The sequence below is a fragment of the Dermacentor variabilis genome, unplaced genomic scaffold (genome assembly GCF_050947875.1).
Source record: "Dermacentor variabilis isolate Ectoservices unplaced genomic scaffold, ASM5094787v1 scaffold_13, whole genome shotgun sequence".
Taxonomy (NCBI): Eukaryota; Metazoa; Arthropoda; class Arachnida; order Ixodida; family Ixodidae; genus Dermacentor; species Dermacentor variabilis.
Genome location: NW_027460291.1, coordinates 30,321,542 through 30,344,569, shown reverse-complemented (window position 1 = coordinate 30,344,569; position 23,028 = coordinate 30,321,542). Strand labels below are relative to the sequence as shown.

General features: G+C 46.8%; 1 protein-coding gene across 1 annotated transcript in view; it reads right to left on the bottom strand.

The window, feature by feature from the left end:
- Positions 1-23,028, bottom strand: part of LOC142566632 (solute carrier family 2, facilitated glucose transporter member 8-like) — a 93,938-nt gene that overhangs the window by 33,127 nt on the left and 37,783 nt on the right. The window contains exons 3-4 of the mRNA XM_075677468.1: positions 7,627-7,848; positions 350-553 (exon numbers count right to left, since the gene is read on the bottom strand). Coding sequence (XP_075533583.1) covers positions 350-553; positions 7,627-7,848 — 426 coding nt within the window. The remainder of the gene's footprint in view (positions 1-349; positions 554-7,626; positions 7,849-23,028) is intronic.

Sequence of the window (23,028 nt, the reverse complement as noted above, 5' to 3'; positions counted from 1 at the left end):
TAATATTTATACATGTAAGTAAACCCGTTTCTCTATTCCTTTCATTTTGCCAATTTATATCTGCATCAGCAATGCCCGAGTCCGAACTATGAACCACAAGACATGTCTGACGCAATAACGCAACAAGACGTTTTCGCTTTGAGCGTAATGCAGCCGCGGTTATGGCGAAGAGGACCCCGTGGACCCATGTTAAGCAGATTCACGGGCTGCTCTCTCTGCAATAGCCGTCAAGTCACCGCAGCGAGTGATAGTCAAATTTTGTGAAAACCTGAAATAATTAAATCCTCCGACTACGGAGAGCTCACACAGCGTGCTGACAGCCAATACAAAGACAGAGTGAGGTTCTCGCCTGAAGGCTGGCAATGATGATGGACGTGGTGGAGGCGCTCACGGCAAAGCCGGGTGCGGAGAGCATGGTGTGAGCGTGCAGGATGACCATGGTGATACCTGAGAACTGCTGCAGCAAGTACACGTGCACAGCGAGCAGGACGTTCGAGACGGGTGTGGGCAAGACGGCGAACAAGTGGTCGATGGCCTGGCACTCGTTGTCTACCTGCGCGGAATCAGAATCGGTTTTTATTGAGAGGATTAGAAAGAAAACAAGATGTTAATATACAGAAGCAGGTCTTGAAGTCAAAGACTGCAATGGGACCTCCTTCACAAAGTGAACATAATGAAACACAAGTTACAGCAGTTTGAACAAATCATTACCATGGAATAATTGCAGGTTTTGGTATGAATAGCATGACTAGAGAATTACATGTGCATAAATGTCATGGCAAAAAACACTGTAACATAATTTCGCTGACAACTAACAAAGTAACATCGTAAGTGACATGACGAGCACAGTATATTTTGCTAACTCGAACGTATATTCACCAACACCAACGTAGTCCCGGACCATCGTGCAAGCCACTGTCTACAAAAGCTGCCCCCGGAGCACGGACTTCTACCTAAGAAGACCAAGAAGATTGTGGCCAAGACAATCATAATGGCAGCCCCAGTTTCGCCCATCGTGCTTCCACAATCCAGAAAGCCCCTTACCTTCCGTAGGAGCTAGGTCGGAGGATCCGGAAACATGGCTCGAAACCTTCGAAAGGATCGCGAACTTCAACAACTGAACCTCTGAGGATAAACTATGACATGTTTACCTCTCCTTGGAAGATGTCGCGAGGACTTGTTTCGAGAACCGGGAGTCCACCCTTACAACATGGGACCTGTTCCGCAGTAACTTCTTGAGGAGGTTCACGAGAATTGTCCAAAAGAAAGGGCCGAAGTTCTGCTGGAAACCCGACGCCAACTACCCAATGAGACCACCGCCATCTTCACGGAAGAGATGACCCGTCTTTTCCGGCACGCCGACCCGGAAATGTCCGAAGAGGAAAAAAGTGCGTTTCTTGATGCAAGGCGTAAAGCAAGAACTTTTCGCCGGACTGATCCGAAACCAACCGAAGATGGTTGACAGAGGCGACGACGATTGAGAAAACTCTAGAAATGCGCACTAGGCATAGTGCCAAGGCATCACCAAGTGCTCACGCCGCAGTGAGCCATCGAAGCACTGGGCTTCGTTGATATCCAAGAGACCACCAGGGCCATTGTGCGCGAATAACTGCGCAAGATGTTTCTTTCTTCGCAACCTCAGGTGTCCTCAGTCACTGTCATCGTCAAGGACGAATTTCGACGGTCCCTGTGCGTTACCGAAGTGCAGCCCGAATGGTCGCTTCCCGTGCCAGAAGCGATGACCTACGCCGCCGTCGCCCGTCGTCAAGCTCCCCTTCCGCAATTCCGTCGTCCATCGCCGCCGCCGCCAGCACGCCCACCCGTCGCCCAGCACAGCTACGCGAGGAAAACGGACATTTGGCGCGCCCTCGATCACCGCCCGCTCTGCTGTCACTACAGGGAAGCCGGACATATCTACCGCCGATGTCCATACCGCGAAATTAGACTACGAGGGTTCGCCGTCAACTTTCCCCGCGCGCAGCAAGGTGAACGCCCTTGCGATATCGCCGACTACCTCGCCGCTACTCAGTGGAGGTCTCGACGATCGTCCCGTTCGTCATCACAAGGCCGCTACCTGTCGGCACAGCGCCGTCCATAGACTGGTCCAGCCTGGGGCCGCTCTGAAAGCCCATATCCGGAAAACTAAAAGCAGCAACCGACGGAGGTGCGGTTGCTGTTCTTCGAACTGACGAAGATCCCCCGCCACCGACGAAGACGCCAAAGAGGCTATCTCGACGATATAACAGCGACACGCCACCGTCCCGACGAAGTCTAGAAGCAGAGAATACACCGACGAAAGACGGCCTGACGACGCCACGTTCCAGCCATAGGTCAACGCGACGCAGGCGTGATCCGTCACCAAGACCTAACTGTAACGCAAGGCAAAGAACCATCGATAACATTCCAGAAACTTCCGATACATGCAGGCGCGTGCTGCGCTGTGCGATAACATTTGTTAGGCGGTGACAAGCGGTCACCCGGAAAAATAAACAAGTGCACGTGTCAATATGTGAGGCAAAAACAGAAAGCTAATTGTATGACAATGAACATGAAATGAAGGCACCCTGAAAGAATGGTTGTATGAACTAGGCATCAGTATTCCACAGAATGTTATCCTTAAGTCGTTTCTTAAATTCGTGAATTTTAAGTGTTTTTATATCTAATGGTAGTGTGTTCTAGAATAAGATAGATGAAAAATGTACACTCTGCTTGTCATAATTAGTATGTATTTTGGCGAAAATGAAGTTGCTATTTATTCCAAACCTGTTGAAACTAGTATTTATTAGAGAAGATTGTGATATCAAGCTATCGCATCGTAATCGATTTGACGGAACAAAACGGTACCTAGGTTATATTTACCTAGTTGTGTGACTGAAAGAATGTCATTAGGTCGTAAAAGATATGAGACATTGTGATTATATGGCCTAAATATAATTATCCTAATAGCGTGATTCTGTAGGATTTGCAATTAGCTTAAGTGGGTGGCGTGTTTCCCCAGCAAGTAACGCACTAGTTTATGTGGCAATGAATATATGAAAAGTATAATGATAGTAATATTTGATAGCTAAATATGTTTCATGCTTCTAGAAGTACCCTAATTCCGTAGGTAATCTTCTGTTTTACTTTGGTTAAGTGTTCCATAAATTTGCAAACAATAAATTTGCGACAAACTTGCAGGATAGGACTTGCGCCAAGAAAGATAGGAGGAATGGAGTGAAGTGTTCGTTGTTGGGAAGTCAATACAACAACTTTTGTTTTCGACGGGTTTATCTGTAGCTGGTTAGTATGGCACCACTCCAGCAGGCTGCGTAAATCGCAATTAAGGATAGATACTAAAGTTGTAAGACATTTATCGGAGTTATTGATAGTAGCATCATCTGCATAAAGTATACATTTCGAAGAAGAGAGATAGTTAGGTAGACAATTGACATATAATAAAAATAATAGAGTACCCGCTATTAGCGAACATGTTTTTAGACTGAACGCCTGAAATAGTTACTACCTGCATTCTGTCTGTTAAGTATGTGTAGTAACAAATTGCTGGACCGGTTATTACGAATGATTGAAGCTTACAAAATAGGGTGTAATGACCTTTTTTCTGAAGCACTTTGCTTAAATCTAGAAATACTGAAGCTGCATAATTGCCTTCATCGATAGCGAGTTTTAGTCGATCGGTTAGCGCAACAAGAGCAAGTTCGGTCGAGTAACCCGACTGAAAGCCATATTGGAATGGTGAGAGAATGTTAAATTTCGTAAGGTAATTAGTCAGGCTTTTCTTCTATAACCTTTTAAATTACCTTGCTAAAAAAAGGTAATACACAGATGAGGCGATAAGTGGAAATTAAAGAGCGCTCAACTTTCTAAAAAATTGGGCGATCTTGCCTTGTTTAAGTTCCTGTGGGAAACTGCCTGATTTAAACATGATGTTGATTATGTCTGCAAGGACATCAGTTAATAAGGGTGCATTTAATTTTATATGGGAAGGGTGTTTCTATCGATGCTGGCGCCGGTTATTTTGATGTTGTTTATAATGTTTAGAACTTCTTTGGATGTAGTTGGAAATAAAAAGAAATACTGTGGCAGGCGCTGGGGCACGGGATTGTCATGCGCAGGTCTCTGTAGTTCGCTGCTAAAGAAGAAATCAGCAAACGCATCAGCTATTTCTTTGGCGGTCTTGTACAAAAGACCGGATGATGAGCAAAGTATGATGCGATGACAAGGTAGATAATCACAAGTTTTCACTAAGAAACCCTGTTCGTGTTTATTTGTTACAAAGGGCGACAGCGCGGTGGAAGGGACGCATCCAGTAGATACACGGGACATCTTAACGTGACAAGCCAGTGCTCTCTTATATGTCTCATCCTATCCTGCACGCGCCCTTCGTTCCTTAGCGTCCTGTAGGAGGTGCTGAGAGAATTATTGAGGTGGTTTACCGCTCTCAGAAAAATACACGGGCCATTTTACATGAACACGGCATGTAGTGGCGAAGAAATGCGACGGCTGATATGATTTCAGGGAGAGTACTCGCGTCTGGCAGCTGCTACAATATGGGCGTTATTCACATGGTTTTCGTTCATTCTGGATCCTATTCTGCACAAGTGACAAACTACAATTATGCCAAACTATTTTTCTCGTGTTTTCTGGCTAAAATAAAAAAGACATCAAAGAAAAATTGCTAATTTCGTATATTTCTCACGGGACGCGACCGCGGCGATGGTATAGAGAAATTGATCAAGTTGTGTGCATTTAAGTTTCATAAAGCGCTGTGCGGAATATCGTTTCTGGCACTGCACGCTGCGACAGATAGCTCGCACAAATATCAAAGAGATAAAAAGCAAGACATGCAGTACAGCTCTCTATAAGGGCCTGTGTAATTTTTGTGGTTTATAAGTAAGCACGGTAGAAAAACGCAATGAGGTCACAAGTTCCACTGCCGGAGGCGCCAGAAATATAAGATTGGGGGGACTGCACAGAAGCTCATGTACCGTACTTTTAATTAATACTAAACAGCCCCAAATGGCGCAAATTCTGTCGGCGCTCTAATCTATGCTGTCCCTCTCAGCGCTTGTATTGGTTTAAACTTGAAGCTCAGTCGTTAAATTAAATATCCGAAGAATCTACATCTATCCGCACAAGTCGCGAACTCGCGTGTAGGAGGAGAAAATCCTATTTCATAAAAATTTGCGAGTTCAAATGACACAGTTCAAATGAAAGTGACTCATTGGGCGACTTAGCTGAAGGGTTACAGCAAGAACGTCCACTGGCACAGCGCTTTCTTTGTGTTCTGCCTGTTTTCTTGTCTTATCATGGAATTCCGTGAGGTCGGACGCAGTCCCGTAAATGCCAAAGAACCTAGCATGATTCAGCCATTAATGATTAGCAATGCAACAGTATTTTACAAAGGCCGCATCCTTTCTGCGTGAACCTACCCACAGTCATGCCAGAGCCATGCCATTTGCGTGAGTAGCAAAATTACATTTCGTCTTGCACTGTCTTGCAAAGCATAGAGTCTGCTACAGACATCATCAGAGACACACTGGCTACCGAACGCCGTTACGAACGGCCGGCGGGGGCTGGCGACCTTCGGGGAACCACGACGGAAAGGCGCCACCATGTCTGCGGCGAGGACTCGCTTTGAAAGGACCAAATATGCCATGTCCACTGCGATGACTCGCTTTGTGAGGACTACAATCCGCGAGTCAACAACCCTTCGACGCCGGCAGGTCTGCGGCGATGACCTGCTTAGTGAGGACAAGAATGCGCCACGTCAACATGGGGACGGCGCCGAGATGGCTAGCCGCATTCGGCGGAGCAAATATTATTAGTGTGCACGCCGTCACCATCAAGGCCTGGTTGGAGCGAGGGAATTCCTGGTAGGAGATGCTTTGCGGTGCTGCCTCACGCAGCTTAGAAGTCGTCGGTCAATGGACAGACGTGGCGGCCATTGTCCGCGCAGTCAACTCTGGGATAAAGAAGCGCCTGCTCGGGTCCAGCACCGTGTCTGCGACAACCCACTCACCTCGGCGGGGTCAGTGCAACCTGCGCGGAAGTGAGTGCGTGGGCTCTCCCCTTAAAGGCGGTTCGGCTGCGATGGCGTTGGACGCTCCGAATTGGTGGTGAACTGCCGTTGTCCCTCACCTCGGGATCTAGGGAGGACAGAGTGTATTTAAGGAGCCATTGTCGGCTCCGCATTGTGCATTCCTCTTTCAATCTCAGTGTATTTTATATGTTATCATACTATCGTTACATACTATAGGATCCTGTCTATTTGTGAGTTGATGCTGCTTTTTAGAAAGATCTATTCTTCTGTGTCCCAACTGCTTTTATTTTGTACACGTTGCTCGGTGCTTCCGATCACTGCACACATTTTGCTAAATGTGTGGCCTCTCACACCTTGTCTTATTTCGGTAGTCCGAGAAAAGCCAGCATATGAGCACTGAATAAAAAATTCCATGTATTTTCTCGTTGTCACCAGCGTCTTCGTTGTCACTGCGAGACAAGGCACAAATAAATGGCCTATGTAGCAAGAGTCTTCCGCGGTGCTTTGCCACCTCCAAAAGTGTCAGCAAAAAGGGCTTCTTAAACTGCCGGTGTTTTCGCCATGTGAACGCTTCTCTAGCGGGCTCCAGTTTTTTAAGGTTCTTCAAATCCCGCCAACGTGCACAATTTTTCAGCGCCAGTGAGCTTGCAATATCTGTTGCAAGGTAAGAACCAGTCATAAGCTTACGCATATAATCTTACGCAGTTTGACGAAAGCAAGAACTCGGCCAACAGGGCCGCAATGAGAACATGAATGCTACTGACCGCCACGCTAGACCTTCCAATGTGATATTGCAGACAAGTTGCGGTGAAAATAATGGCCAAGTAATGCGCAGGCTAGGCGCATGTACGAAAGCACACTGTTCATAATAAGCAGCGAGAGAAAGTAAGCACGCTGTTGATCAGGAAACAGCCACTAGCAAGGTTTACTAGCGGCCGGCGTCAATAACGCGGGTGGACTGTCAGCGGTGCGCGGTCGCTGAACGCTGGAAAGCGCTTAACCTCAAGATTGACTTCAACAAGACAATTGTGTGGAAAACCGAGCCGAATCCGCGCAGGATTGAGGTTGATTCTTGAGTCGTGGCACATTCAGCACACACACGGAAATGTTAATCGCTCCTGGTGGAACCTTCCCTCGTCTTAATCCCATGGCGTGCGTTTATTGACCCAGCGCGTCTCCACACGTGGGTTTAAAAAGCCGCGCTGCACCTCGCCCGCAGTCACACCCTGAAGAATGAGCCAAGCTGGTTTCGAAACGTCGGTGCTTATGTAAAACTTAGTTTAAATATTTAGTTTTATCTTATCTTAAATAATGGCTTAACTACCGTCTACGCTACGCACAAATATCAGCCCCCAAAAGCACAAATACTAAAGAATGTCAGCCTGTTTGCCTAAAAACAGTTGCTGTGAACGTCTCGTGCGGCCGTTTTGCGCTCCCTCTTCGACAGCTGCGCCACTCGCGGCACGCACCGTCCCTATATGAAACTTTGGCCTGAATTTCATGACCAGAAAAAGCATTGTAAGACCCTGGCGGAAGCAATGTGTGGATGACAGCAACAGTGTAGCATTGTAGCTTGCTGTGCATACCCTGCCACCCATCCCTCGCAGCTTCATGAGTGCCTGGAGTGCATCGATCTTGCGGCCATTGAGGAGAAGCCAACGGGGGCTCTCTACGGAGAACTGGCTAGCAGCGACGAGCAGGATGGCGACCGCGAAGCACGCCAGGGCGAGCAGCTCCCACTCGAGGAACGTGCCCAGCACGTACGAGTAGAGGACGCCTGCAGCAATGGACAGCTGAACGACTCCTCCCTGAATAGTAGTGAGGAAATGTCAGATCAAATTGTGGCTTTTACCGCCTCAAAGCAAAAAAAAAGAGCCTATGAGACACTTCGTACTAGAGACTCCGGAATAATTTCGACTTATAGGGTTTCTTCACCGCGCTTCTAAGTCCAAGTACACAAAAGTTTTTTTGCATTGCACCCCTATGCGGGTACGGCTGCAAGGCTGAGGATCCTCGTGTTCGGCGGCCCTCGAGCACTGCAGCGTAGTGTCTCAATCTGTTGGCAATCGCGTCGGTTCGTGACGCAGGTAATGCAGGGTGACACAAAACAAGGGTCGTTTATGTCGCACAGACAGACACCCACCACGGTAACTCATTGGGTTGAGCTTTGCGCTGCCGAGTACGGGGTCGCGGGTTTGATCCCTGTCACAGCGCGGACGCATTCCGATGGGGCAGAATGCGAAAACGCTCGTCTACCGGACAGTGGGCGCACCGGAAAGAAACCCAGTCGCTCAAAATTATTCCGGAGTCCCCTCGCTAAAGTGTGCCTCCTATTCAGACCACAGTTTTGGCAGGTGAAACTGTAGAATCACAACACTTGCACTCAATTACGCATACATATGCACAAGTAACGCACGGCGGCATACTATCACATTCAGTATGACAAGCACGCAGCGCGTAAGCCCTGGCCTCAGCGCCCTCCAGGCCTACCTGTTCACGGAACAACGCGCCATGGTCGAGAAACAAAGGGTGGGGTTTTCCATTACAGCGGTGCACACAACGGATTCCCCGCACTAGCTTTGCGTTTCGTATGGCGCCGATGGCGCACCGCTGCTGCTTGGCGGCCTGCTTTATTAGGCAGTTATGGTTAGGCTTGTGAGATCATCCAGGTACGCAGAGTGCGAGAGCTTGCGTACGTAGCGAAGGGCGCACCCACGAAGTAGCGGAATTTGGCCGGAAACAAAATTTGAGCGATTGATTGCTCACTGGCACGGCGCGGGAGAAGTCACGTTCTGCTGAGCGCTGCCATACGCCAGCTTCAGAAACTCCTGTAGTCAGCCATAGCCTCCCAGATTGCACCCTTTTAGAGGTTTTCCTCCGGCCGTATCCGCGGGCTTCCCAACAACCACACACACACACGAAAAAAGAAATTGTCAACCAAGTGCCCGCGCTAAAGAAGACAAGGTCGTCGTACACAGTTTTTGAAATGTTTCAATAAAAAAATGTTGATTATGTGTCTCTATTCTACCTAATTTTCATGTTTATTATTCATTTGATTTTCATCTTAATCATATCACATTTCAAGAGCAATTACGATGATGCCCATCGGATCTCCTTGGCCGTCCTGTGATGCAGGAGAGGCTCGTTGTGCAGTTCAGAAGTCTCGGCAGCCACGCATCTATGTTGGGTCACTCTCTTCCGCTAGGGTCCCCAGACGCCACTCGCAAGTCTTGCGGCTCCTGTTGGGCGCGATACGAATCACGCATTTGGTAGAAACGGGTCTCACTAGCAACAGAAAGAGACGGCTTTCATAGGGCTTCGAAGCCGCCATTGCCACCGCTGTTACAGCGCTCAGCGGCGGCTACACTTTCGCATTAGTTTAAGCTTGTATTTTGGTTTGTCGCCACTATTTTTCTGTGCGGTTTTCAACAGCAAGTCATCGTACCAACAATCCTAGTTAACCGCAATTTCAAAATTATTTTCCAAATTTAATCACTGCGGGCCGGCCTTCTGGGATAACGCCCGTGCGCTGCATATTACATCATACCATGCCTGTGAACCTTATTATCTGTAAATAATCCGCAGACCCAAAATATCTTTATATAATGTGGCCTTAGCACCTACATTTTAGCATCATGCTCATATTGACTTGATTATCGGGGTTTCATGGCTCAAGAGCTCACGGTGGTCAAAGAACGCCAAAACTTAGTATGATGTAGCCGATGCTATTTTCAGTTATAGACTATTTTTGAAGCGGCAGTATAATAGCCCAAAAAGCATTCGCTGCAGAGTGCGCAAAGTACATTGTAAATAAAGTATGACAATGACACATAGAGTTCACAATGATATATCCGATGTAAAAAAGCTATGCTACGAAGGGGTGATGTACTAAAATGTGTCACTGTCAGTAGCAATACTGCCTAATCAGTGCCCTTCGAAATTAACAGCCTTGAGGCGTGCACCATAAAAAAAGCTGCCATCGCAACAGCGGCCTCTCGAGAGAGGGCGCGCTATGAATTCTTTGGGCTGATAGCATGTAGAAGGCAAATTTCATAGAAAAAATCCTAAATCCGATTTGCTGCTGAATAACACTTCCTTAACGAGAAACATTGCTGGATGGAGAGGAAAATGTTCTTTGTATTCTAGAGAAAATAAATTTTTTTCCTTTGAACATCTGCTTCCCAGCACTCCCTTAAGACTTGAATTGACGGCCAACCCCTCAGTACATTTACCACAGCAAACAAGTAGTTCTGTGTGCCATACGTGTGTCGTATCCTCAACCAAGTTAGGAGGCATCGGATTCTCGTGATTTCGTTGTCCTGCGGCCCTGCGGTTTCATTAGAGGAAGCTTATTAGACGCTTCAGCAGCCCAAAGGTCTTCCCATTAGCTTCTTAGTTTCCTCCGGAGCAAGGGTTTCATATATATAGTTGCGACAGTATGGGAGCGTTGGGAGTTTTCGTTGCCATAGACGTAGCGAATTCATCAATGAGCATATTATCCTCTATCTTTCTGTGGCAACGAACCCAGCATATTACAATACGTAGTTCAGCTGCATCAATAGTGTGCAGAAGAGAATAGAGTTGAGTAATTACAGGATTTTTATGCTTTCATTGACACATTGAAACCTGAAATACGCCTATTTAGTCTGGTGATATCTTCGACCTCTGTTACTTTGATTGCACAGTACATTTTTATTTATTTACTACATGGTCCAGACCCTTCGATCCAAGCAGAGAGTCTATAGCATAGAAACATATAATGGAGAAGAAATCAGGAACAAACAAGAACAAAGTTATACAATTTTTATTCGCCCTTTGTCTGTCAACCCCCGTTCCAGTCCAATATTGTTCGGGGAAAAAAACGAAATTTAAATGAATCATCTAGAGCATAATAGGGTGTTAGTGAGATAGAATGATGCTGTCTTGTGTGCCGCGTTATTGCAGGCGGTATGTAAGTCGACAGCTTCATTTAAAGCTTGTTCCTGAGAAGGAAGGAAAGGGAATCAAGCTTTAGCTGCTCTCGAGAGTAGGTATAGAATTTTCTGTCATAATTTTAGAGGGAGAGTCCAGTTTTGCAAAATTTATGAAACATAAACCTAACTGCCCTTTTTTGTACCTTTCAAGACGCGTCATATTTCACTTAGTGTAAGGATCCGAGGATATACGTACGTGCATACTCTAGCTTTGGTCTAATAAAGGAACAATAACAGTAATTTCACAGCCGACAATACGACATAGGCGTCAGCCGTAAAGATGATTCTTTGTGAGCGCAGAATATCAGATTCGGGAAATTATGGTCTAACGGCTGGACAAGACACATTTGCATGCGACTTTGATACATCCATGTAAAATTCCTGGAACAAATATTTTGCTTCCAGTTCTAGAAAGCACATTGAAATGTGTTCTTGTGGAGCATGCTCCAGACTCTTACAGACGAAGTGTTACAATCTACGATCTTCCAGGGCCATGAAGGTAACGGCCTTGCTTGGGGTTTACACCGTGTTCTAGGAGCGTAACACTCATTTCGTCACTGAGCCTTCTAACACGCAACGAAGCGAGGCTCTCTCAATGTGGGGCGTTTATGAAACAGTGTAGCACACTGCATGTCATATACAGATGCGTAAAAAGGATGTTCAAGGTTCGAATACACTTTCAATAAATACGTGAAACTAGAGTACTCGGTGTGGAGGAGCGATACCGCATAGTGCCATAATCCAAACGGGATTATATAAGGCTCTTGTACAGGTTTATTAGGCATTTGCTATCATTGTTCCATGTTACGTGCGACTAAATTTTAACGATATTCAGTGTTTAGGCGCTTACCCTGTCTTATGTCGCCAATCAGTCCTTCACGCGGTGTCGTCCGCGCCATTTAACATGGCAGGGTTCATGTGGCGAGGTGCAGCTGAGCAAATGACTGACTGAGGAGGCGCTTGCTGCAATGTAGCCGGAGGTGTTTTCTGGGACGTGTCCTCAGGCATGGTTGAGCTTAGGGTACGGGATCAAAGTTCCAGGATTGACGTTGTAGGCCGAAGCGCCCTCCACCACTGGTGTTAATTATTCACCAGCGCCTGGGCCGACCGTCAGAGCAGAGCACAGACTACCTGCTCGAGCGGCGTTCCCCGAACAAAGGCGCTGGAGAAGATGGCCCACTATAGCATTGTTCTTCTTCGCGACATAAGTATTAATTTTAATAGATTTATAGGGCTGAGTGGAGGATAGTTTTGAGTCAAGTATGACACTCAAAAAGAAGTAAGCGCTGTCTATCGAGTTCAATATCGCCGTCTAGGATCAGGCTTCTTCTTGTGAAAATGACGCAGGACAATTGCAAGATATTTCGTCTTAATTCATTCTCACTAGCCCATTTTGTCGCCCTTTTAAGGACAACTTAACATGTCACTCATAAACTGCGAGGTAAGACGATCTGAATCCCATTTGCACAGCGCCAACGTATACTGAATAAACTATGGTACGTGGAATTGAAGAGCGTAAGCAATTCATTTTTCACAATGAAAAGAGTTGAGCTTATTCCTCCACCCTGCGGTAGCCTCCTTTCTTTGAGAGAGGATTACCCATTCTGATACGGAATATGCGGTTCTACAAGCAGGTTTCTATTATGACCACCATGTTTCTGCGAACACCCATTGCCGACAAACGTCACAATATATCCTAGCGCCAAGTCGAGCTGTACGCCTTTTCGATATCGTGGAATATGGACACGAAATACTGCTGGTGAATGAAAGCGTCATGGATGTTTGACTCTATAGGCTGTAAAGGCTGCTACCAGTTGTTACGGAACGGGGTTATGCAACCTTCAAAAGCATCTGTCTGCAGCTCGAACCAGGTTGACCATTAGAGAGGGTTCAGCAGGGAAGACAAGGTGATGTAAAAACAAATAACCGAAGTTTAATACATCATTACGGGTGAGCAGTGCGATCGAACACAAAAATACAGAAACGTCACGTCGGGTTGACCCACACAGAGGAATACGGAGAAAAAGCAATCCCTGGCACAGTGGGGGCGAAGGCAGGAAAGAGGACAGTAGTATTTGCACGTTCCAATCATAATGTCGTCGCACACACCCGACGGACAAGTGTTTTCATGTTGACGAGCGTGACGAATAGAAACGTCGTGTCCCAGGCGCTTGCCATTCGTTTCATTCATTGCCTACCAATGTGAACCGTAGCAGACGGCCCCGCCGCCAAAGGAGATCCCTATGGGCAGGAGAAGACATCCGCTGGCGAGAGGAATCACGCAGGTCGGTGCTTGTAGTCCTCGTCGGTTATCGTACGGCTCTATTGAGGACGAAACACTTTTAAGGTTTCTTAACGCTCTTTCTGTTCTTTACGTTCCCGTTCTTTACATTCTTTCTGTTCTTGGCGGTACCGTTCTTCACATTCATTCCTGTTCTTTATGTTATTGTTGTCCAGGCTCTTCCGCCTGACTTTTCAAAGTTTCCCTCGCTCTAATCATCTCAAGGCATTCCGTTAGTTCATCATCCTCAGCCTCTGGATCAAGAATAGTCTCAATCAAGTGTGGTTCTTGGCGGGCGTCAGTGACAACGAGGTGCAAGTCCTTCGCCAGCTCCAACAATTCTCGTTTACGCAATAAGTTCAAATTCATGGTGATTTCGGTGCTGTTCTTTCTCCTGTACACAACTGTCTTGCCACAGCCCAACTAGGTGTGATCAATAGATTGAATTACGCGTTCTATTCTAAACCTTGAACAAAACCTCGCGAAACCCAGCAGAGAAAGCCCCACACTCGCCACCATGCAGCCAAGGATCCGGCGTAGACCATCGCAAACGCTGCATTCAGTTGCACATTGGTAGACGAGGCTAGTAGATCCATTTACCACCGCTGCTTAGCAGTTGTTACGGGGACTGGGTTCTGCGACCTTCAACAGCGTCTGCTTCGAGCTTGAACCAGGTAAGCCACCGGAGAGGGTTAGGTAGGCAAGACGAGGTGTTGTAAAAAGAAATAATAGATGTCGAATACATCATTATGGGTGAGCAGTTTACGCCGAGGCAAAAATACAGCAACGTTCAGCGCGCGTGCACCTGCACGCAAGGGTAGAGATATGTTTTCACTTGACCTCTCGCTGGCCTTCTTACACCCTCCATCATCTGGGTAACCTCGTTCTCTCTTGCTCCATGGTAGAGGGCCTTGACACTGAGGAATACGGAGAGAAACCACTCCCGGGCGCAGAGCGGATGAACGTAGGATTGAGGAGAGTAGGATTTGCACATTCCGCGTATAATCACGTCGCACACACCCGAAGCATGACGAATAGGCACGTCGTGTCTCAGGCGCTTGGCATCTGTTCCATTCATTTCCGCACAAAGTGAACCGCTACAGCGTACGAGACGGCCAGCTGCAAAATGATATTCCTTTAATACGCACTGATAAGTGCACGTGGACACTGCGATGACGTTAGAGAGGGTCATAACGAGGACGACGAAAAGAGAGTGCGTTCAGAATAAGGATGATGGCTGACACCACAGCAGGTTCATAGCTATTCAAAAGACATATCGCGACAGAGATGGAGACAAAAAAACACAGTGGCGCATGACAAGCGTTGCAATGTGCACCGTAGTGCACCGCTTCTCCGCATCATGATGCAAAAGTGGCGCTGCAGTCAGTAGAATGGCTCTCCTGACGCGGCGTCGTCCGTACGCTGGGAAGAGCGGGTGCACGCAGGGAAGCCAAATGCGTGTTTGAGTATATCGCTGCTATGCTTCAAATACCATTCTGTCAAGCGCAAGCAAAGCTCCATGCGTAATTTTGATCGCCAGAAAACACGAAGCGCTGGAACTATTTTTTTCAGCTCCTACGCAAGAACCTTCCAGTTTTCGAGGTTTTCAGCGAGTAAGTAGTTATTTTGGAGTTTTAGGCTGTAAAGTTCTGAGTACAGTTTTGTACATTTGGCGCAACCCACTTTTCTTTAATCAAATAAATAATAACGTTCAACGTCCAGAAGCACATAGGCTAGCTATGAGAGACGCCACAGTGGGGCATTCGCGAATACCTTGAGAGTCGTAAACGTCGGCCTAAACCTAAGCATACGAGCGTTTTGTATTCCAACCCAATCAAGACGCGGCCGCTATGGCACTTAAACGAACCCACAGTCTCATCACCAGCAACACAACGATAACCACCGAGCCATCACAGCGGGTAAGAACTCTGTTTGGAGCAAAGATGTAGCACTTGATGCTGAATTCACAGCTCCCGTGTAATTAAGCCTTGTTGCCGTTCGCCTTCTTTTAGAGCTCAGAAATATATCCTTACAGTCGTTCACGAAGTAGCTGGCAATATTTCAGGAACAAGCCAACTTACCTTTCCTGTAGAGTTATTGGGTGCAGCCGTCAGTTTCTTGTAGCGAAATTCACACGCTTCCAGTCGACCTTTAATTACTGAGCGTGATGTTCAAAACCTATTTCGTTTAATGAGAAAATGTGGCTGCTGTAGTACCTTCCGCTTCCAGGCGCAGTGACCAAGTATGCTACAACAGCTACGCGATGAGAAGTTTCCCAAGGACTGGCAGAGAAATACTGACGTCCCAATTAGCGCTGGGTTCATTCGCACCTTCGTGCTCTGATCTCTCCGAGGATTTGCGGTGATAATTACGCTGTGTAATCACAGTTCCAAAATAATGTTCACGATTAATTTCTCAGGAATCATATTACAGGCATTAGCAACATTATAGACATAGACATTTGGTAACCGTTTCGTAGTCGACAACATGGGTGTAATAGCGCTGGATGAACTGTTCTTAAAGTCTCGGTGGTGTCCGCTGCTGCGTTAGGCCCCTATTATTTATAGTTCAGACTGACGCAATAAATGTGCGTACTGATCGTCTCTGAAGCAGAAACACTACCCCTCATTGGTGCGGGCTCCGCTTATTCGCCATCGGAGATGAGCTTCTGCTAACAATGCCGCTCAGCTTTTCATTGTAGGAGCTTCAGCATATCTTAGTAACTTGCAAATACGCAGTGACCCAGACCTATATCGCCCCAGTACATAAAATGACAGCTACAGATGACAATTTTTCACTCTGCGTGCTTTCCTTTGTGGCGCGCCGTCTGCTACTTGTGGCAGACGACATGCGCCACTGAGAACCGTTGTAGTGAGCGTACGCCAGTTTTGCGTCATGATGCGGAGAAGCGACCAACTATGCTCCCGACCGGCCGGTTGCGACACCCATATCTACTCGTCCAGCTGGCATAGCGGCGTGCGGGCCCATGTGATCCCTAGTGGTGGGCAGATTATGGAGCTGGGTATGGCAACATGCCGAAAGATCTTCGGACGGCACCATGGCAAGGTGTGGCGTTTGTAACCAGCAGTTCCGCATAATTATATCAGCCTCAACTCTCGCTGCGGACCTTCGGAATGAGCATGTACTTCAGAAGAATCCCGCAAAGCGCAACTCAAAACTTGAATTTTCTACACGGATACCTGTTGAAATTTCTCGTTTCAAGATATTACTTGCTATTCACCGCAGGTCTTGTAGGAATTGAAATGCTTCCATAGTCATTCACGTATATTAATGCGTCGCCATGAAACTTTTTTAAAGGAGTTTGTCGTACATAGGAAGACTCAGTCCTGTAATGTGAGGTAGTTTTAGATACCTACCCAGCTCATCAAATATGCGAGCAGTTATTTTGCGCGCCCTGACTTTATTGAATATAACAACACGGCCATTACTCGACATGAACATCACCATAACACCTTCGTAGAATACCAAGTTTAGGTACGCTTGCTTTTTTATTCGTTTGCTTTTTTGTATCTAAAGCATCCTTCCTTCTCAAACTAATCCAGGCCAAGAAAACAGCTCGGAATGACGTTGTGCTTTAGATGATGTATCTTTGGTAACACATAATTCCTGGGCTGTTTTCTTGCCACGAATTTGATTCCGAATGAAGAATGCTTGAGATACCTGCTCTATAACTGGCAGCTTTGTGCACGAGACAGTTTCTATAGCTTCCTTGAGAAACATATTTTTTCTCTCTTGCTATTATGCTCAGGACACAAAATTAAACTATAAAAATGAAAACGCCCCATATTGCCAGCTTCTGATGGCCGCCTTGGGAAATCAGTTTGTTGATGATACAGACAGTTGATTACCACACTTTAATTTGAGTTAGATTTAGTAGACCTCTTATTGAGTGATAATTATTCAATAAAGTTTTCGGATTCTGTTTATAATATTACTGCCCTAACAAATGGCGTTGGGGGAACTTCAATTCATATCTACTTTTACAGGCTCCTACTACCTTCGGATGTCAGCGAAAGTGGAGAAGTTTCTGGTGATGACCCTCCTTGTGGTAACCAAACTATTGGTTCTGCAATTGAACTTGGGACGTCAGCGGCGCCTAGGCCTCGAATACGATATAAGTGCACTGAAAGTAAGGAGTAGATTGACCAGGTGCTCTAAAAAATGGTCGCTATTAACCAGTTGCCCTTGTTATTTAAAACCAGTGCCTGATTGAGGCATTTTCTGTGTGTCGTTGAGCCAAGCAATAAGCCACCTTTATATGCTAAGCTGAAATCCAATTAAACTCCTGCATAATCAGTTGAGAGAGAAAGTAGTGTCTCAAATCGACTCAGCCACAACTGTGGCGCTCACCTCAGACTTTTCGAGGCCGAGGGCGCAGGATTTGCATATTACAGTGACTGCGCACACTCTGAACAGAAAGCGGTGGTCGCAAGGATTCACTTTAGCAACGGAGGAGATGCAAGAGTGCCATTCAGGAGAGAAAATCATGCAGTGAATGCAGGAAGTGATCAGGGTTTGTAAGTTGGGGGCGGTAAGGTAACGGCTTTTGTCACTGATAATGCATCTAAAGGCATGAACGCTGTGAATGCGCTGCTACCTATTTAAGAGCTAAGTGGACGTTACTTGTTCTGCGCACAGTTCCCACCTGAGCAACGAAAAAGACTTATCTAGCAAGGAGGTCGATGGCCTCTGTCAGAATAGCTGAAGATTCGTTGGTCACTTGAGGCACTCGACCATCGCCAGCGACGAGTTGAGTAGGCGACAGGAGCTACTCGCCTTACCCACGGAGCGCCTGACGCAAAGCTGTCCGACAAGATGGAGCGCGACTCAACAGATGCGCACAAAGCTCATCAAGCGTCGGTCTGCTATACAAAGTGTTCTTGCTGACCGAACAATCCTCACAGCACAAAAAGCGCGGAACCTAGAGATCAGCCAGCAAGAATGGAATGTATTCAGTGAACATTGTGAGGCCCTTGACCCTAGCGACCTCGAGCCAAAAGCCAGAGCCATTATCCGGGCACTATAGCGAGAACATCTACGCAAGTTACGAGAACAAAAGAAGATTATCCGGGCAACCAGACAAGACCGGATTACATACGCTAGTTATTTCCCAAACAAGTTACAAAAAATCTTGCATCCGAGTTCTTCCTAATGTTTGTTCACAATATCACTCAAGCTGCAACTTCTAGTAGGCAGAAGTTTTATTTGTGATTTCCAAACGCCACATTCAAAAGGCAGATACAAGTTATTGTAGACTTGATTGTCATCTTTTGGCACTGATTGCACTCTTCAACGCCAGTGGTCTGTGAGTTCCGCGGCAGGTGCGGCGCGCCGCGAGTGGCTGTTTAGCCGAGAGGAGACTTGCAATGAGCTTGTCTGTAACAGGTAACTATTGCATACATGTCGACCAGCGCACAGAATGGTGTGGTGTGGTGGGCTGCGCCGTCCGGACCGTTGTGAACATTTTAGGATTGTGGCCGTTAGTATGATTTCCAACAGATCTGCTTTGCCGGTAGCCAGCTCATGCTTACATCTACTCTCGATTACGGGAAAGCCAGCACATTTATTCGCGTCATTCTTGCGAAGGCAAGCAGGGCCCTTGTTCTGTAACGGTTCGCTTTGCAACTGGCTTGGTCTGGCTGTTGCGTCTGGGTGACGTCACTCGGAGAAAGAGTGGAACGTCAGGGCGCGAGGGAGACCAATGAACGAGCGTCGTTCTGCCGCAAGTGCACGTCATGATTTTTATTTGTGCTTTGGGAACGATATAGTTATTCAACGATGTCGCTAGTTCGGTAAAATAGATATTGGTTTGTACAAAACACTTGCACATTTAATTTCCAGTAATACTTGATCTTCCGATGCAGACAGCTGGTGGTTCAATTTTGTCTGCGTTGTTTTATTCATTTTTTTTTCGTCGCTAGGTGATGCGCCATAAGTTAAGCAATCAAAGCGGTTCTGTGCGGGTAGGCAGCGGCTCTAACAGGATTTCGTTCAGCCGTGACTGAGCTTCTTAGGCCGGACGACTTCGATGAGAGTTCCGTCAACTCATCCCACAACTTCGAGCATCTTGCCACGGTCAAGGAAGCGTTCTTGACGGCGACTTTCTCCTGCAGCGTGGAGAGAAATTCCACACCCCCTTTTTTTCCTCAACTGTAATGACCCTAGCGATGGCGGTAGTAATGCGACTGACTAAAGGTTGCGACAAAGCTTCGACATTCTAGACGCACTGCTGAAAACAAGCCGTAGCAATAGAAAACAAAACGTAGCGCGCCCACCACTTACGTCGCAGTGTGAACGCTCTAAGTCTTGTGGTCCGCGATATTCTAGCTCGTCGCAAATCCATCGCATTCTGTATTTGGGGCGGGTAAAATGCCTTCGGAACTCGCCTTCGCTCATTTCGAAAGCGTCGCGTCGTTGCCTCTCGTCACGCCGTTGTCTTTGGGGAACGCTCGCCAGCAACACAACCAAAGGAGCCACTATTGGCGTCCCTCTCGTTGCGCGGGCCAACGCGACACTAGCAGACGGCCACGTTTGCCCTAGCAACCCTCAAGATTATACTCGCCACCGCGCGCGACCCTCGAGCGAACCACCTCTCCGCGGTTTCTCTCGTAGCATACGACGGGTTCGACGGACGACGACAAGCTGTATGACGACAACACAATTTGTAGTCACGTCCACCAGGGATGACGACAACGAAGAGCCGGCCAATGGCGTTCGTGACAGCGAACCAGTTCCAAAGCAAATCGTTACAGAATACGGCCTCAGTTTAAAGCTTTATAGTCAATATAGCAGCGAACGTGTATCGACGAAAGCCTGCTTGGTCGCGAAAGCGATGCACGACGCACTGATTGTGCAGATTTAGCGCGGCGCTGGTATCAAGGCAATGCGCTGCCGCCAAGGGAACGAAAACAACGAAAGGGAACAGCCAGGCACTGCCGATGGTGGTCGTTCCATGGCGACAAAATCTGAAGCCGCCATCTTTACGCCTCAGGCAACTTTTTCATTTTTTGCGTGGGCTTCGCTTTTGAGTAAGACATTATGCTTGAAGTGCAGGGTCATTTGTTGTTGTCTCGTAGATTTCAATCGGGGTTTAAATAAACTATACAGAATTTGTCTCCGAGAGGAGGTGTAAAGAATTAAATTCACAAATACAAAAACACACCCTCACACACAATACGCAAGCACAGATACGCACGCATTCACAAACACACATGCTCTCTCTGTCTCCCTCGCACACACACACACACACACACACACACACACACACACTAATTCTCCCTCGCGCGCACGCACGCACACACTCCCCTCGCGCAGACACACACACTCGCTCCTTCGCACGCATGCACACATACACGCAGATTCTTTTTCTTCTTCCCACAAACACACACAATACGCGCACACACGTCTATGCGCGCATAAATACGCACAAATTTGTTCTCACGCATGGATGCTGAAACAAGAACACACACGTTCGCACACATACACATTCACACGGGCCTGTACATATACCGCAGGCACGCAACTGCATGCATGCACGCACATACCATATAGTTTTAAATTATGGGCGCAAGCCCGTTGCGCAGGCAAGAACTAGGGGCCACAGTACTGCTCATGCACCGAACCCTACGTCTCGGTCTGCGCATGCGCAGTACCATGGCCCCTAGTTCTTGTGTGCGCAAGCCGCTTGTGTCCCCTAATCTAAATATCTCCATTAACTAGCGCATGCACGCACAAGGAAACGGAAATGCACGCATGCACACACGCCACGAATGCTCACATGCGCACACACGCACTCGTAGGCACGCAAATGCAAATACGGAGGCATATGCTCGTGCACACATATACGCATGCACACGTGCACACTCAAGGCGTACACAAGCATAATCCCGCTCTCCTCCCCGGCTGCCTATCAAAAACATGCGCTTGCAGGCTGCTAACACTCCCTCTATCATTACCATCCCAACGCCAGCTGTGATAATTCGCGTTACGTTTTGAATTGGGTGCATCTTCAAGTCTGTGTGCGCTCTGTAGGGAGGACGTAAAACTATTTGCTCCTGTTGTGTGACTTCACCCCCCCCCGTCCATGACCAAAAGACTGCTTTAACGCATGGCCCATGTTCCGACTATAAGGGCCATATATGCATATGCTGGTAGAAGGGACTACACTCTTGTAGTCAGCTGAAACTTTTTGATCCTCGGCGAATACTCTGATATACGAAGGTTGTTCAAGTCAATACGGGACTTTTATTAAAAACAAATCGAGGAACAAATTATAAAGTGCGAAAGTCGATTTATTTTTCCACATAACCTTGAGGTACAGTTATACACTTATCCCAGCGTTTAACAAACGCCTGAAATGCTTCGGCATAGAAAGATTTATTATTACGATGGAACCATTGTAGGACACCATTCTTTACTTCATCCTCAGTGTTGAAATATTTTCCTCCAAGGAATTGCTTCAGGGGCCCACACAGGTGTAAGTCACTTCGTGCTAAGTCAGGACTATACGGGGTTGTGTGCCGTTATATCTGCCAGCCAAGTTCCTGGATTGTTTGGAATGTGTTTTGAGCGGTAGGCAGTCGTGCACTGTCTTGCAAAAAGAACACACCCTTTGTGATCAAACCGGGACGTTTCTTCCGTACACACTTGTGCACATCACGCAGAACACGGCTGTAATACTCACTGTTGATAGTGACACCATGGGGTAAAAAATCAACTTGAATGATTACCCGTTTATACCATAATATACTTCCTATCACTTTACCAGCAGACGCAGCTGTTCGAATTTTCTAGGGAGGTGGTGATTCCGTACGCTTCCAATGCATCGATGCTCTTTTGGATTCTGCGGTGAAATGGTGAACCCATCTTTCGACACATGTCATGATGCGATTCAGAAAATCCTGGCCTATTTCCCTTTCATAGCGTTCCTTCTGTTCTTTAGAGACTTCAGCTCTTCTCTCTCGGTCACGAGCAGACAGCTGCTTTGGGACCCAGCGTGCACTCACTTTCGGAACAACAAATGATCATGAATTATTGTGTTCACTATTCCTGTCGACAGATTACACACCTTTGCAATTTTACTTATGCGACGATTGTCCACGACGAGCTGCTCCACGCGCAGATTGTTCTCAGGAATGACTATTGCGGGCTGTGATCCACTACAATTGGGATCGTCAGTAATAGAGATGCAGCCGTCTCTGAAACGCTTACACCATTCAAATGTCTTACTACAACTGAGTGTCACATCACCGTACTTATCCTGAAGTATTCTCTAAATTTCAGCAGGTTTTACGCCCTCGTTCACTAAAAACTTCATCACAACACACTGTTCCAAGGAGACCTTCGCACTGTTGCCCGCCATCTTAAATAACAGTGTATCCAGAAGCGCGGGAAATGAGCGCCGTCTGCCAGTAGCAGGACACAGGTAGCAGTTCCTACTGCATACAAAACCTCCAGCCTAGGCGTCCATTTAAACCGGGAAAGAAAAAAAGTCCCGTATTGAGTTGGGCGACCATCGTATGTATATATATATATATATATATATATATATATATATATATATATATATATATATATATATATATATATATATATATATATATATATATATATATATATATATATTGACACGTGTACTTGTTTGTCTTTATCCGGCGACATGTTTCACCGCCTAACAAATGTTATCGCAAAGCGCAGGATGCGCCTGCATGGAT